This window comes from Sinocyclocheilus anshuiensis, unplaced genomic scaffold, assembly GCF_001515605.1.
Source record: "Sinocyclocheilus anshuiensis isolate Anshui unplaced genomic scaffold, SAMN03320099.WGS_v1.1 scaffold159, whole genome shotgun sequence".
Taxonomy (NCBI): domain Eukaryota; kingdom Metazoa; phylum Chordata; class Actinopteri; order Cypriniformes; family Cyprinidae; genus Sinocyclocheilus; species Sinocyclocheilus anshuiensis.
In genome coordinates, this window is record NW_015549567.1 from 1,026,381 (window position 1) to 1,040,572 (window position 14,192).

Below are 14,192 nucleotides of genomic sequence, written 5' to 3' on the forward strand. Positions count from 1 at the left end.
TCTCCACTAAGGCCCAGTATGCATCTAACTCCCTGCAGCACTGACTTTCCTCAGCTGTGACCATGGCCTCACATTTCCCACACACAATGAAACAAAAACGTGTTTATCTCTCTCTCTCTCTCTCCTGCGCTATATCGCTAACCGCTATATCATGTAACGTTAACGTTAGTGTCGGGATATTAACAAGTGTAACACGCCTGATCAACGCTTATTAGTTTCTGTTACTGTTAAGTATCAATACTCATAGACGACCAAGCTGTGCTATTGCCTGATTACATATCGTTAGCTAACGTGTATATCTGTAAGCTAACACTGGTCTCTCACCAAGACAGCTGCCTTTTTCTCCTCACACAACTCAACTTGTCTCCTCTGATCGTTGTTCTGTCTAATCATGGCCTGTCCCTGCTCTCATGGTTGCATAGCAGGCTCATAATTGTATGGCTGTGGTCCGTCATAAGTGTAAATAAACATTTAAAATTTCCTCAACGTCCGAACTGTCATTGCGATCCATTGTTTTCCTATGGACCGCTCTCCCTCTTGTTATGTCACTTCCGGTTTTGGCGGTTTTCAGATGCGGAAGTAAAATTCTCTCACAGAAACGACTCCAGAAGCCTTAATAGCGTATTTTAAAGTATAGTTTAAAGAAAATCTAGTTCCTACATTATTTTTCTATTCATCGACTCACTGGGGTCTCTAACCTGGAATATGCACTTTAAGCATAGTTTTAAAAATACTAAATGTTGTACACTCTCTAATATAAACCGGTATTAAATTCCATCTTTCTGCAGCTCTAACTGAAAAAGCAGATTGTCCAAAAACAGTTTTCTTATATTTAGTCAAACAATCACCTCTGACTGATGACCTAGTCTGCCTAATATTGTCCTTACAGAAAGTCACACATTGTTTAAGAGGTGGTGGTGCAAGATCATGAAGTAGTACACATCAGCAAAAAAAAAAAAAAATTGTCAAACTCAATAATCAATAATTTATAATTTTTAATAATATTGCAGTGATGATAACTCCTTGGCTTTTTAGCTAAGATTTTCACAGCTTGTTTATAAATAGTATATAATGGTTTTAACGTGGTTATACTTGTATGAGACCAACTTGTAGCACAATAAGATAAATGAGGGAGAATCATTGAATGCATAAAGAGTTTAGCAGCAGCCACAGGTAATTGGTGCCTAATATTCCTAAAGATCATCAAGCTTGCTCTAGTACTTTTAGAGACCTTTTTAATATGTTTTTTAAAATTTAAGTTAGAATCCATAATCGTACCTAAATATTTAAAATGCTCAACAATATTTATTACCTCTCCTTTAACTAAAATATCTGGACAACGCTCATCAACTTTCTTGATCGAAAAGAACATTCCCACAGTTTTACTCACATTAAGAGTAAGGCAAGAATGACATAGCCAATCTGAGACTTTGTTCAATGCAGCAGTAAGTTTGATAGCAGCTTGTTCTTGTGTTTTAGCATAAGTATAAACAACTGTATCATCTGCATACATCTGAACCTGGACCTCTGGACAAACTGTAGGCAGATCATTAATATATAAGCTGAACAAAATTGGTCCAAGAATCGACCCCTGTGGGACTCCAATATTACAGTCAAGAAATGGTGAGCATGCATCATTAATTCGTGTACATTGTTTTCTTAAATTTAAGTATGACTCCATCCATGTTAATGTATTAGTAGAAAAATTAAACCTTGATAATTTAGATAAAAGAACATTATGATTAACGGTATCAAAAGCCTTTTTAAAATCAAGGAAGACAGCACCAACAACACCTCCCCTATCAAGACTGGATTTAATTTGTTCAACAAAATAACAGTTTGCTGTCTCCGTAGAGTGATGTACCCTAAATCCAAACTGCATACGATGTAATGGAAAATGACCAAGATTTAAATGCTCTACTAACTGATTACAAACGACCTTTTCAATTACTTTAGAAACAACTGGTAGAATACTGAAAAATTGTCAAACTCAATAATCAATAATTTATAATTTTTAATAATATTGCAGTGATGAAAGTTTTCACAGCAGTTTTGCTCACATTAAGAGTAAGGCAGGAATGACATAGTCAATCTGAGACTTTGTTCAATGCAGCAGTAAGTTTGATAGCAGCTTGTTCTTGTGTTTTAGCATAAGTATAAACAACTGTATCATCTGCATACATCTGAACCTGGACCTCTGGACAAACTGTAGGCAGATCATTAATATATAAGCTAAACAAAATTGGTTCAAGAATTGACCCCTGTGGGATTCCAATATTACAGTCAAGAAATGGTGAGCATACATAATTAATTCTTGTGCATTGTTTTCTTAAATGCAAGTATGATTCCATCCATTTTAATGTATTAGTATAAAAATTGAACTTTGATCATTTAGATAAAAGAACATTATGATTAACGGTATCAAAAGCCTCTTTAAAATCAAGGAAGACAGCACCAACAACACCTCCCCTATCAAGACTGGATTTAATTTGTTCCACGAAATAACAGTTTGCTGTCTCCGTAGAGTGATGTGCCCTAAATCCAAACTGCATAAGGATGTAATGGAAAATAACCAAGATATAAATGCTCTATTAACTGATTGCAAACGACCTTTTCATTTACTTTAGAAACAACTGGTAAAATACTGATAGGTCTATAGTTAGTTACATTAGCAGGATCACCAGTCTTCAATATAGGTTTATTATGTATATAAAGTTGGACATATTAGTATATCCAACTTTACCCGCATACATAAAGTATACTCACATAAAGTGATAAATACTACATAGCAAATTTCAGCTGCTTGATAGTTTACATCAGGGCTGTCCAAACTCGGTCCTGGAGGGCCGGTGTCCTGCAGAGTTTAGCTCCAACTTGCCTCAACACACCTGACTGGAAGTTTCTATGCCTAGTAAGAGCTTGATTAGCTGGTTCAGGTGTGTTTAATTAGGGTTGGAGCTAAACTCTGCAGGACACCGGCCCTCCAGGACCGAGTTTGGACAGCCCTGGTTTACATCTTCCCAAAATGTACTTTATATTATCACCCAGCTATAATCTGCTAAAAGCAACTATAATGTATGAAGATATTAACATTAAACATTGACATTATGATTTTCTGTAAAGCTGCTTCAAAACAGTGCAAATTGTGAAAAGCACTACAAAATTAAACTGAGTTTACTCGCTCACAGATGTATCAGAAATAACCTTATGCACTATAAAATGGTGTCAACGTCCTTTAGAAAATGTTTTCACTTACTTTCTCCATTTGGATGACAAGAATGATAATGCTGCCTAGGTCTGCAGGCCTTATCTGACAGCTGTATTAAAACGTCTTCAGAAAAAAGGTTGGAGACATTCATCTGTGATCAAGGTTAAAAAATCTTGTTGCATTGCTCTCTACTTGTTGAAAACATTTGTCTTCAATAAAAAAACCAAGCCTAGTGGTATCTGAAATAATTGAACTGTCACAAAACTACCGAGCGAGCTGATAGATTGTAGTTCAGTTTGAGAGCAGAAAAGCAGGTCCCAGTGACAGCACAAGCTGTGTGTCACCATAAAAATCTATCCTGAGGAAAGAATACTTGAAATGTTTAGCAAAAAACAGCGTGGAATGAGCCAGCATTCATAAATCCGGCCCATTGCAGACAGAGCTCTGAAAATTAGCAAATTCTCCTGAAGAAAAAAAAAAATCACAGAAGGATGGGAAAACAGAGAAAGAAAGCAGAAAGAAAAAAAAGGAAAGGACAAACAGAGAATGGATATATAAATAAAACCTAAGAAGAAAACAAAGCTGTACTGATGCTCTGGAGAAAATTGAGATGACAGAAAGAAAAAAAAAAAGTGGCAGAGTGATCAGGAGAACAAGGAGGTATTAGGAAAAGAGAATGTGAATGTTCATTCTGGCACAAGTGTTGTGTATGATACACACATTAGAGTTAATTTATAGAGAAGCTGACTGAGGTCTGATCATTATCATTTATCCTCAATTAAGCAGCCAGCTCTCCAGAGCAAGAAAAAGACAGCTGTATAAATGATTTACACAGAGAGAAGCCATAGAGCCACAGAGCAGAGACGTCTCCTCTAGATTTAAGAGCAAAGAGGTATCAGATTTAATGGACAGTATTAACTTGATGCAAAACAGCATATCCACAGCGTATTTATGAGCGCCGACTCTTGCAAGCGTATACACACACTCAAACCATTTGGATGGAATGGGTGTACTGCTGTAGATAATACTGTTTATCTTTATGTACATTTCTGCTGCTGTCTCTTATGGCAGATGACACCAGAATGACAAAGTGCTGAACTGCTGAGTATTTTTTATTTGTTTTTATTGTTTTTTTTTAAATTTAGACTATTGTTCAAAGCTTGGGGCCAGTAAGATTTGTTAAATATTTTTTTATTTTAATTCTTTTTTTTTTCCGTATAGATTTAACAAGCTGATCAAAAGTGATAGTAAAGACATTTATGATGTCACAAAAAAATTCAACTTCAAAATATATATATATCATGGTTTCCACAAAAATATTAAGCAGCACAACTGTTTTCAACACTGATAATAATAAGAAATGTTATTTGAGTACCAAATTAGCATATTACAATAATTTCTGAAAGATCATGTGATACTGGAGTAATGGCTGCTGAAAACTCAGCTTTGCCCTCACAGAAATAAAATAAATTTTAAAATCTATTAAAATATAAAACAGTAATAATAATACATTAATAATATTTGACATTATTACGGTTTTTTTAACCAAATAAATGCAGTCTTGGTGAGCATAAGAAACTTTTTGAATCAGTTTACTGAATGTCACATTGGTAAAGAGAATAGAATTTTGCTGCAATCTCAATGAAATCACTCTATATAAAATAAAAGCTTTTATTTATTTTTTATTTGATTAATTATCAGTATTTAAGAATACTGATTTGACCATGCACCTTTTATAAACCTCATTCAAAAACAATATTCATTTATTTAGGGGTAAAGCTTTTTTAATGAAGAAAAGCAATCTGTTTGACTCCACTGCATCACACAGGACTGAGATGAGGAGCACCAGCAGCTTGATCTGACACATTCATTTTATTACTCACTTTGTCCAGTAGAGGGAGCAAGACCTCATAACGGCCATGCATATAACAAGACGTGGACATTACTCTGGTGATGGAAAAGTGTAGCGTTTGCAGATGAGTTATTTTTTTAATTAATTTCATGCTGAGGATCATTTAAAACGATCTAAAGTCCATTTATGCACATTCATTTTCTGAGAGAGTATTTCTCAATCTGCAAGAAACAGTGAGCGCTATGTAAGTGAGGCATGAGCTACTGCAGAGAGAGAGATCCAGATTTAGACATTTTCTGAGCAGACAGACACTCTGCAAAGTTTCAGTCAAATTGAGTCAGTAATATAAAATTGAGCTAATCACATTGGTGAAAATTGCAAACACTATTTCAGCATATAAGAGCATTAAGGCACTAGCAATTCACTTACAAGCGATTAACCAGGAGCAGAACGAGGTAATTGGGAGAAGGCAGAATGAGAGAGAATGTTTCTATGCAACTTTGTCTGCCTGCCATGTTTTTCTAATTCAAGCTAATGAGGCAGTTGGGCTGAATCTAGTGAGACAAACAGCCCGTGGCCACCTCCTCTACACAATGACGCAGTTACAAAGTGTGTCTGTGAATGTGTGAACGTGCAATTATACTCAACGCTCGTTCTTTGACACATCCAGGCAACGACTAAATGGAGTTTGGTGTGTGTGTAATATGTTTTGCGGTCTGAAGACATGCACGATTTCTTAATATAACACTAATACTGCCATGAACATCATGAAAGGATATAGTCACTGGTGCAAACTGCCCTCCGTACATGTGTACAGAAAGGCAAACATGAAGACATGTAAATGTACAGTTCAGGTAATGTGCACTGCAAAAATATCCCTAGATAAACAGCCATTAAAGCACAAGTCCGATCATTCATGCATCACCTTATAGAAATGTAATCTCCCAGAAATACAAACGCATGTCTATACCCTGGAAAAGAGCAGAAGAAAAGACAGAGAGGAGGAGAAAATCTGAACCTTCACTCCAAAAATAAAACAGATCTTTAGTTTGGCATAGACTGTGTTTCGGCTTCTGATGGTAATGACATTATAAGAGCGCTACTGGACAAACCCTCATAAATAAGAACTGTGGTTTCCAGACAGACAGAATGCTGGGAAGGGCACGTAAGAAACACATCCTGTCTAGAGTTGAACACAGCACTGTAACAAACGCATCCCCAAACACCTCAAACAAATCACAGAAAACAAACTTTTCAAAACCACTTTCCAAACGATCATTCGGTGAGAATCAAACAGGATTTTGTTATCAAGTGCTTCTTTTTCCTGACGTCTGGTAGAGGATGAGCACCTCCCTTTGGGAAAATCACATTCGTTATCCTGTGTTTTACTGGGCTAAAAATATCTATCTGCGGCTGAACTTTGCTTGGATGTTTTTCTTTACATGATTCATAGCTCCCTACACTGAAGAAGATCCTTTTAAAAATGTGTACGCACTGTGCCCTCGGGTGCTTGACATCAGTGCCCTTTTTATCTAGAGTAGGCCTATGCCTTCTATGATACCATTTACTAAATTATAAAAGGAGGTGATATGCCTTTGAATTATTTTATACTCATACGTTAATGCGAGAGACCAGTTTTGCAAATTGAGTTATTTGTAAACACAGTTTTAATGTATTGACTAGGGGTGGTGTAATATACAGTATTGATGATAAAATGAAATACTGATATCATGTTAATACGACACATGATAATATGGTAAATAACCCTGCCATTATCTGGTCAACACTCCAACACAGTGGGAATACTGCACCTTAATGCTGGTTGCAAACTACCATAAAACAGAAAAAGACAACGACGCTGTGTAGGTAGTACTGCTGCACAAAAATTATGTCAGAGGAGATGCCAGAAAAAAGTGAGACACTCTGCCTGTACTCGAAAAAATTAGCTCACCAGAGTGGACATTAGACACCCCAGACTTGCCATGTCCCCGAAAAATGTTCACCCTAAAGCCAACTCAAAGCCTGCCCAAACAGAATAAAAACTAGCCTAATTTTCCTCCTGTCCAATCACAGTTGACAGGTGCGGGAGTTCCAAATGTGCCATCTTTTCTTCAGTTGCTATTTCTTCTTTAGGTTGCCAGGTATTCATTCCAAGTATCAATGCACATTAGTTTTCTTTGTCATTAGTATGCAGTTGGATTATGAAAGTAGCCCAAAAAACTCGGGAAAACCACAACCCTGTCAACTCTGTCTGCAGGAAGTGTGATTTTGTACACTTGATTTTCCGTCTCCCAGTCCTAATATTGTTAGTGTGATTCATTTTTATTTTCCGGAATACAAAAAATATGAAAAAAATAAAATAAAAATAGATAGCAAGATAAAAATTAACCATATATTTTATATATTTTGTGATAATATCATTATAGTGACTTCTTTTGGCCACAGTAATTTTGTATTGAAAATCGGGCTCCATGACAGCCCTAGTGTTGACACGTTGTTGGTGAGTGCATATACAAGCCAATGTGTTTATTTACCTTTAAGTATTTGACTAGTTTCTGGATCTGCCAGTATTCAGAGGGCAGGTCGGTGGGCATCTCGGCACGTCTTTCAGGCTGTTCCTCATCTTCCTCATCCTCTGTTGAACTCTCACTGAAGTCATCAGCTCCTCCTGGGCTTTTACTGAGCATACACACACATATGCACCTATTAGACTTATTAATATTCAAGCTGGCCCACAATTTTATGTCTTTCAGACACACACTTGGAAAAGTACTCTCCCACGGAATTTTCTCAGGGTAGAAACGAGAACTATCCATACATAACAGGACATTATAGAAAAAAGCCCTTTCTATAATAAACAGAGCTTAATACATCAAATCGGAGGAGAGTTGGAGCAGGTGCAAGCCAAACCACACAGCACATTCTCTCAAAGCTCTGGTAAAATCTCTCTGAATCCAATGTGGAATTAATTATTGCTCTCTGAAAGGCCTTCATGCTCAAACCCTTGGACACAACAGCCATCAAACTCAGGGGTGTATTTGAAGTGTCATCTTAAGCCATGGCATCAAATTAAACAGCAGGGGATGGAGAGAACAGAGACAGAGCAACAGAGAGAGAGGAAGACTGGAGTGGTCATCAGTGTGTTTCTGAACTCTTTCATCGCAAGCTTATACACGCACGCACAAACGCAGATGGCCGTTAAAGCAGATCAGGCTACTGAAATGAATGTATCGTCAAACGAGTCATGAAACCCGGTACACACGGAGAAGAGGCCAGAGGGACTCAGATATGTTTTCCAGGGGATAACAGTATTGCCGGACAGCAGGGGACTCGTCCCTTTGTAATTCTCGCCATGAAAAACAACGAAATTGGTGTTAGTCACTTACTAGAAGTAAAATGTGTATACCGCAATGCAAATGATTGTAAGTGTGCTGGCTTAGTGTGTTATGCCTTACATTACTGATGCGCTTGTGTACAATGAACACACAAACGATCTTTAGAAAGCTACATTTAAAACACTTCTATTAGCAGTAAGACTTGGGAAAGAGAGACTGCGGCTACACCCGGAGCTCCTTACAGGCAGGACTGTGTACTCTGGCAGTCGATGTTATGGGGACAGCTGGAGTTTTCACTCACCATCGCCAAACAGACAGAGAGGAGTCAGGAGAAGGAACAGGGTTATCAGCGGCTCAGGCATAGGCAGACCGCCTACATATTACAGACCGCTACTCCCAGTAGCACCAGAGGACCGTTCTGTGTGCACACCAACCTGAACGGCTGCTTCATCCGTGTCTTATTAAAGGCTATAAAATGAATACTTATCCACAGCTGAAATAATTTGCCCTGAAAGTGAGTCTTTATTTCCAATTCAGTGATTGGATATGTTTTTTATGTTTGGCCAGGAGAATAAAGGGTTATTTAATTATGCGTGTTCCTGAGAGAGGGTTTTTCAGATCCTGTTTCAATGGTTAGGTTTTTACCTCAGAGACAATACCATATGTACAATGAAAAGGCGATTTCTGTGGACTGAGATTATGGTGGCATACATTTTTTGAGAAGACTGGCAGCCTGGCAAAGACGATCCAGAAAAATTTGCTTTTTTTTTGTTCTCGGATGCGGGTGACTTTGTGCCATTTTCCAAGATCTTCTTGCTTTCTCTGCTCCTTCTAGACTTCTCCTCTGCCTCGCTGGAAAAAATAACAACAACCAGATATTTAACATGTTTATACATTTTAAAAAGTCACCATGAAATCAAAACCAACATTTTTTTAACTGAATATTGCTTAGTTTTAATTATTACTGATTTATCTGTGCAAACCATTATTTAAAAAAAAAAAAAACTTGCCATAATTGTTGAACTTGTCACTCACATTAAATGACTGCAGCAATTAGCAAATAAATACAAACCAATCAATTTCAGATGGGAAACATTCAAATCCCGGCCTACATTTGTTTCTCGTTTCTAAAAGTCATTTTACTTGGATAGGAAAAAAGTCACAATTTCAAGTCAACCTTTTTTGCCCTCAATGATTTAAATTGTTTTTGGGGTACAAAAAAGGTCAGGTAACATTTCAGATTTTGAATTCACCTGTTATGATGTTACATAATGTCTTGTATGATTTGTATGTCTAGTCTGATATTTTATTTGTACCACACAAGTATCACCTATGACTATGTGGATGTTCCATATACAGTGTACTAAAAAGCCACTTCAATTTTCAGTTTAACTGGTGCCTTTGTTGCATTTCCCTTTCATTTTTAAAAATTGTTTAATTGATTTTGTTTTCTCCCATCAGGTAATATGTTTGTTTCAGCCTTCTGTAGCTCTCTAAAGTGTGTCTAGTTCTGTGACACCTTACAGAGAAAGCTTACATCATTTATATGCAAGTTTGGTTCTGGCAGAACAGTGTAAATTTTCACATCTGGGAAATTCTTATTTCTCCAAAACAAAGGATTATTGTTTTGGAAATCCTAGATGACTGGCCAGAGGAGGTTTACCAGTAACAAGTGTTGAAATAGCCAAAGGGCTGATTTGTCTGCTAGATCAATCCAAGGAGGAGAACACATGCCTGAGTGATCAACTCTGGCTTTATCAGCTGAATGTCACTATGGATAGCTATGCCATGACTTCACCAACTGACACTCACAAGAGAACAGCCACTAATGTATAAGACATATAACCAAGTCTGGCTGACTGTTGAACTGTGTATCTATACAGTATGTAGACAAACAGTATGTAGAATGCATGCAGCACTCTAGCAATCATCAGTGTCGTGGCCTCTGATTTTCAAGCTGTGATGGTTTTTTGGGAGTCCACTGGGATTTGGAATTATCACTTACTCATAAGAAGACGCGAGGCCGAGGTTCTTCCATTTCAAGGATGGTTCTAATTTCTTCTTCCTACCGCTCAGCTTGTTCCGCGCAAGCTGTTGTCTCGCCTTCTCAGGCACATATTTTTCCTCATGGTCGTAAGACTTCAGGGTTTGGCCTGTTTCCTCAACATCAACTGTTTCCACATGTAAGATCTTTTTAGCGGATGGCACATCTTGAATGGCAAAGTCCTGTAGAAAAGAGTGAATAAAACAGAAACAAGATAGTTAGGAAAAGGACATGTTTCAATTTGTACCAAATACATGAACTTGGGTAGTTAAAAAGAGTTCTTCCTTTCAAGTATTCTTCATTTAACAAAGTTCTTCATGAATGCAATCTTATTTTCCCTTTTACACCTGACATATTGTCTCTTTATTGGGGAGGCACATCACACACTCATCTTCAAGCTAACGTAGACATTTCATTCTAAAAAAAAGAGACGTATAAAAACTTAATCCCACTTATGAATTTGTATCCCTGAACATTTATATAATACAGCCTTTCTCCACAGTCCACTGCCAGAAAAACAATCCTGCCTTTGAGTTATGAGAATAAATGAAAAAAAAAAATAAAAATAGAAACATATTTCCAAAATTTCTTCTGTTAATTGCCTATACAATGTGAGAGGTTTATTGTTTCTGTACATTCTTGAACTGCAGCTGGAAATTTGGCACACAGTCAGTGGAGTCTTTGTGGCACAGTAACGCAATAATGATTTTTTTAAATTATAAGAGACTCTTTCTCTTTCTCCTACTTCTTTATTAACTTTGTGAGAAGCTCAACAGGCGACATATGAATGGTTAAGAGGCAGGAAAGATTTTAGTCACAGGCACCTGCTATTAGCCCTTCAGTTAGTTCCATCATTTAGAGAGATGTAGCAAGAAAACATAACAGAAAGTGCAAGAAGAGAGAATAGTATGAGAGAGGAAGAGTTCAGAAAGAGTACACAAGGGAAAAAGCTTTTAATATGGCACAAGGGACTCTGTATAGATCCAGCTGGGCTAAGCACACTTTGTGCCTTTCATGAGCTTGTTTGGCCTAAAGAAGGCCAAAGTTAAGAACAGCCAAAGTTATATCCATTTCCTTTTACCACTCCACCCACCTTTAATATTATAATTGAAGTAATAAACCTGCAAAAACCCTGTCCAAGACCAAGTAGGGAGAGTGAACTCTCCAGTATGGCATCCCCAAACAGAAGCCTGAATATCAAGAGAAAACCTCAAAAAGTGCTCAGTAAACCTCAAACTACTACAACATCTAACTATGAAAGAAAGAAAGACAAAGAAAGAAATGTGCAAGACAAATGAATTCTATTTCAAAACCCAGTGAGCTGACTATTATAGATGGTACTCACAACTGATGATGCAGTACTCTAATATGCATAAACATACACAATATTTAGGTCCAATTGTTATTAAAAATGAGTATATTTTACTCAATATACATAAAATGTATAATATTTTATATTTATATTCACTATAGTTCTAAAGTTTGGGGTCTGTAAGATTTTAACACAGAACACAGGACACAGAATTCTGCATTAGAATTTGTGGTTTCTAGGTTTCTTTCAAGGCAGCATAAATAAGTCACCTTTTGAAACAACCTTTGCATTTAGAGTGTGTCTATGATGCATTTAAATACTACCTTCTTCAGAGGAATCTTACTAGGTTTTGGAACAGAGCGACAGTCTTCCTGTCAAAGTCTGACAAAGCAGTAGAGTATGATATCTTTTCCCTGATGAATGTCACCTTCTGCTCAGCCCTGGCTGTGCATGTTAGATTAAAAGTGTCTGATCTGATAAAAGTATAAAAACGCATCGGTTCCTCACGCAGCTGATATGTTAGGAGATACAGCTTGTTGTCTTTGGCTGAGAGCTGGTGTGTGCTGAGGGTTTCTGGGCTGAACGATCACGGTCCGGTGCTTGACTGATGGCTGAAGGACCAGAGCATGTCTGAGACTTATTACAGCAAACTCAGGCTGCAATCCAGAGCCTATTCTCTGCTGAACTTTTCACGTTACAAGAGTCCCATAGTGCAACTAAAAGCATTATCTGCACTCAAATCAACATGCGCCCTAACGTAACGGGTTCGTTTCAGGTGGATAAACGTGTATTTGTAGAAGGTGATAAGAGTCTTGACCAAAACGGAGAACTCTCATATGTAGCCTTGTAGAAATGTGTTTGGAAGACCTTAGAAAGACATGGAAAGAAAGACATAGAAAAGCAAACTCATGAAATCTAGAAAGCAAGGAACCAATGCAAAATATGGAGAACAAAGAGGGGTTTGATTTGTGTCTAAGCAGACTACTTTTATGGCTCTCTCTTTACGGCCTCTGTCCATCACCCGTCATGGTTGAGCTCCCGCCCGCTGGCATAATAAAACATAAAAGTCTGGTGGGCATTTTTACACACACAAACGCTTGCACGCCGAACCGCCTGCCTGGCATCATCGCTTCAAAGAATAATAAAGTCTTTCTCCTCACTGCCACCAATAATCGAACTCAACCTGCTAGCACATATCCAGCCTTGTTCAAAAATCAAACACTTAAACCGCACCGAGAATATTCACCTCATTCTTTTTCTTTTCTTTTTTTTCGGCAATACATATTGTTTCAAAGCAGCTTTGCAGAAAATAGTGCCTTAATACCCCCAGTGAGCAAGCCAAAGGCAATATGGCAAGGAAAATCATTCTAGAATATCACACCAGAAGTGCACCATCTGTTCAGTAGGTTAACCGTAGTCAATACGAACTTTAAAGTGGCATTTCCTGTCTCGATAAGAACGGTAATATTGGCAACAATATTCAGACACCTTTCAGCAATAGCAAGTATGACTGTGACTGTTATGTACCAAATAAACAGCCTGACGTGATTTACACAAGTAGGACATGTTCCTTTATCAACATCCTTTGTTGTTCCTGAAACAACATTCCTATTATTCAATCATTGCCTTATGATTTTAGAGCGTTAGGGCTTTGATTGGTTGCTGAGGATGTTGTTCTAGGGACCTACGAAGGATGTTGATCCAGAGACATAGTGTCAAATAAGCAAGTACAGCATATAGCTCTACTTCAGCTTTTTCTCATAGAGCTTTAGAATGATAGCACACTTAGACTGAACATTCATCAGAGCCAAGAGTTATGGAAGGGGAGCAGAGCTACTGAGCACAGACTCATGGGAACTGTTCCTCAAGTGAGGAAGATGAAGCCTGTCCTGGACCTGACAGAGTTTAACTTGGACATCTCTGCTGAGAGTAAAGGTAAAATTCTGCAGCAGGCTTAGTTTGTGTCTGAAAACTGGCTCTGAATGCAGAATGAATAGATGAAAGGAACATTTTATACTTTTTGTCCTCAAGGTAACTGACGGGAGCACCAGACAGAGTTTTTTTTACACCGGCAGAGTAGCGCTAGACAATAACCATTACTATATGGTAGAGCAGTAATCTTTCTGTCTGCCTTCATTTTCCATCTGCAAACTGTATCGGCGAGAGATAACATCACCATCATTTAGCAACGAACATAAAGAGAAATCTGTCTCGATGATGGAGTTTCCGTTTATATTGCTCAAGGACAGAATTATGTTGGTTATAAAACCGCCAATGGTCGGCATAAAACATTAGCGTGGATCTGAGGACTTTGTTTTAAGAAAAGAAAAGTACAAGTTGGAGGAAATCTTTTGTCTGCATCAACAAAAAGGCATTTACTGAGCTGTGCTACCGATGAAGCTGAAAACAAATCTGGACAACATTGAGTCAGCCCCCCCCCC

At 37.7% G+C, this 14,192-nt stretch overlaps 1 protein-coding gene across 1 annotated transcript in view; it reads right to left on the minus strand.

The window, feature by feature from the left end:
- The window catches only part of LOC107657269 (armadillo repeat-containing protein 4-like), a 61,862-nt gene that overhangs the window by 37,073 nt on the left and 10,597 nt on the right, over positions 1-14,192 (minus strand). The window contains 2 exon segments of the mRNA XM_016445302.1: positions 7,595-7,760; positions 10,386-10,621. Of these exon segments, the coding sequence (XP_016300788.1) occupies positions 7,595-7,760; positions 10,386-10,621 (402 nt within the window).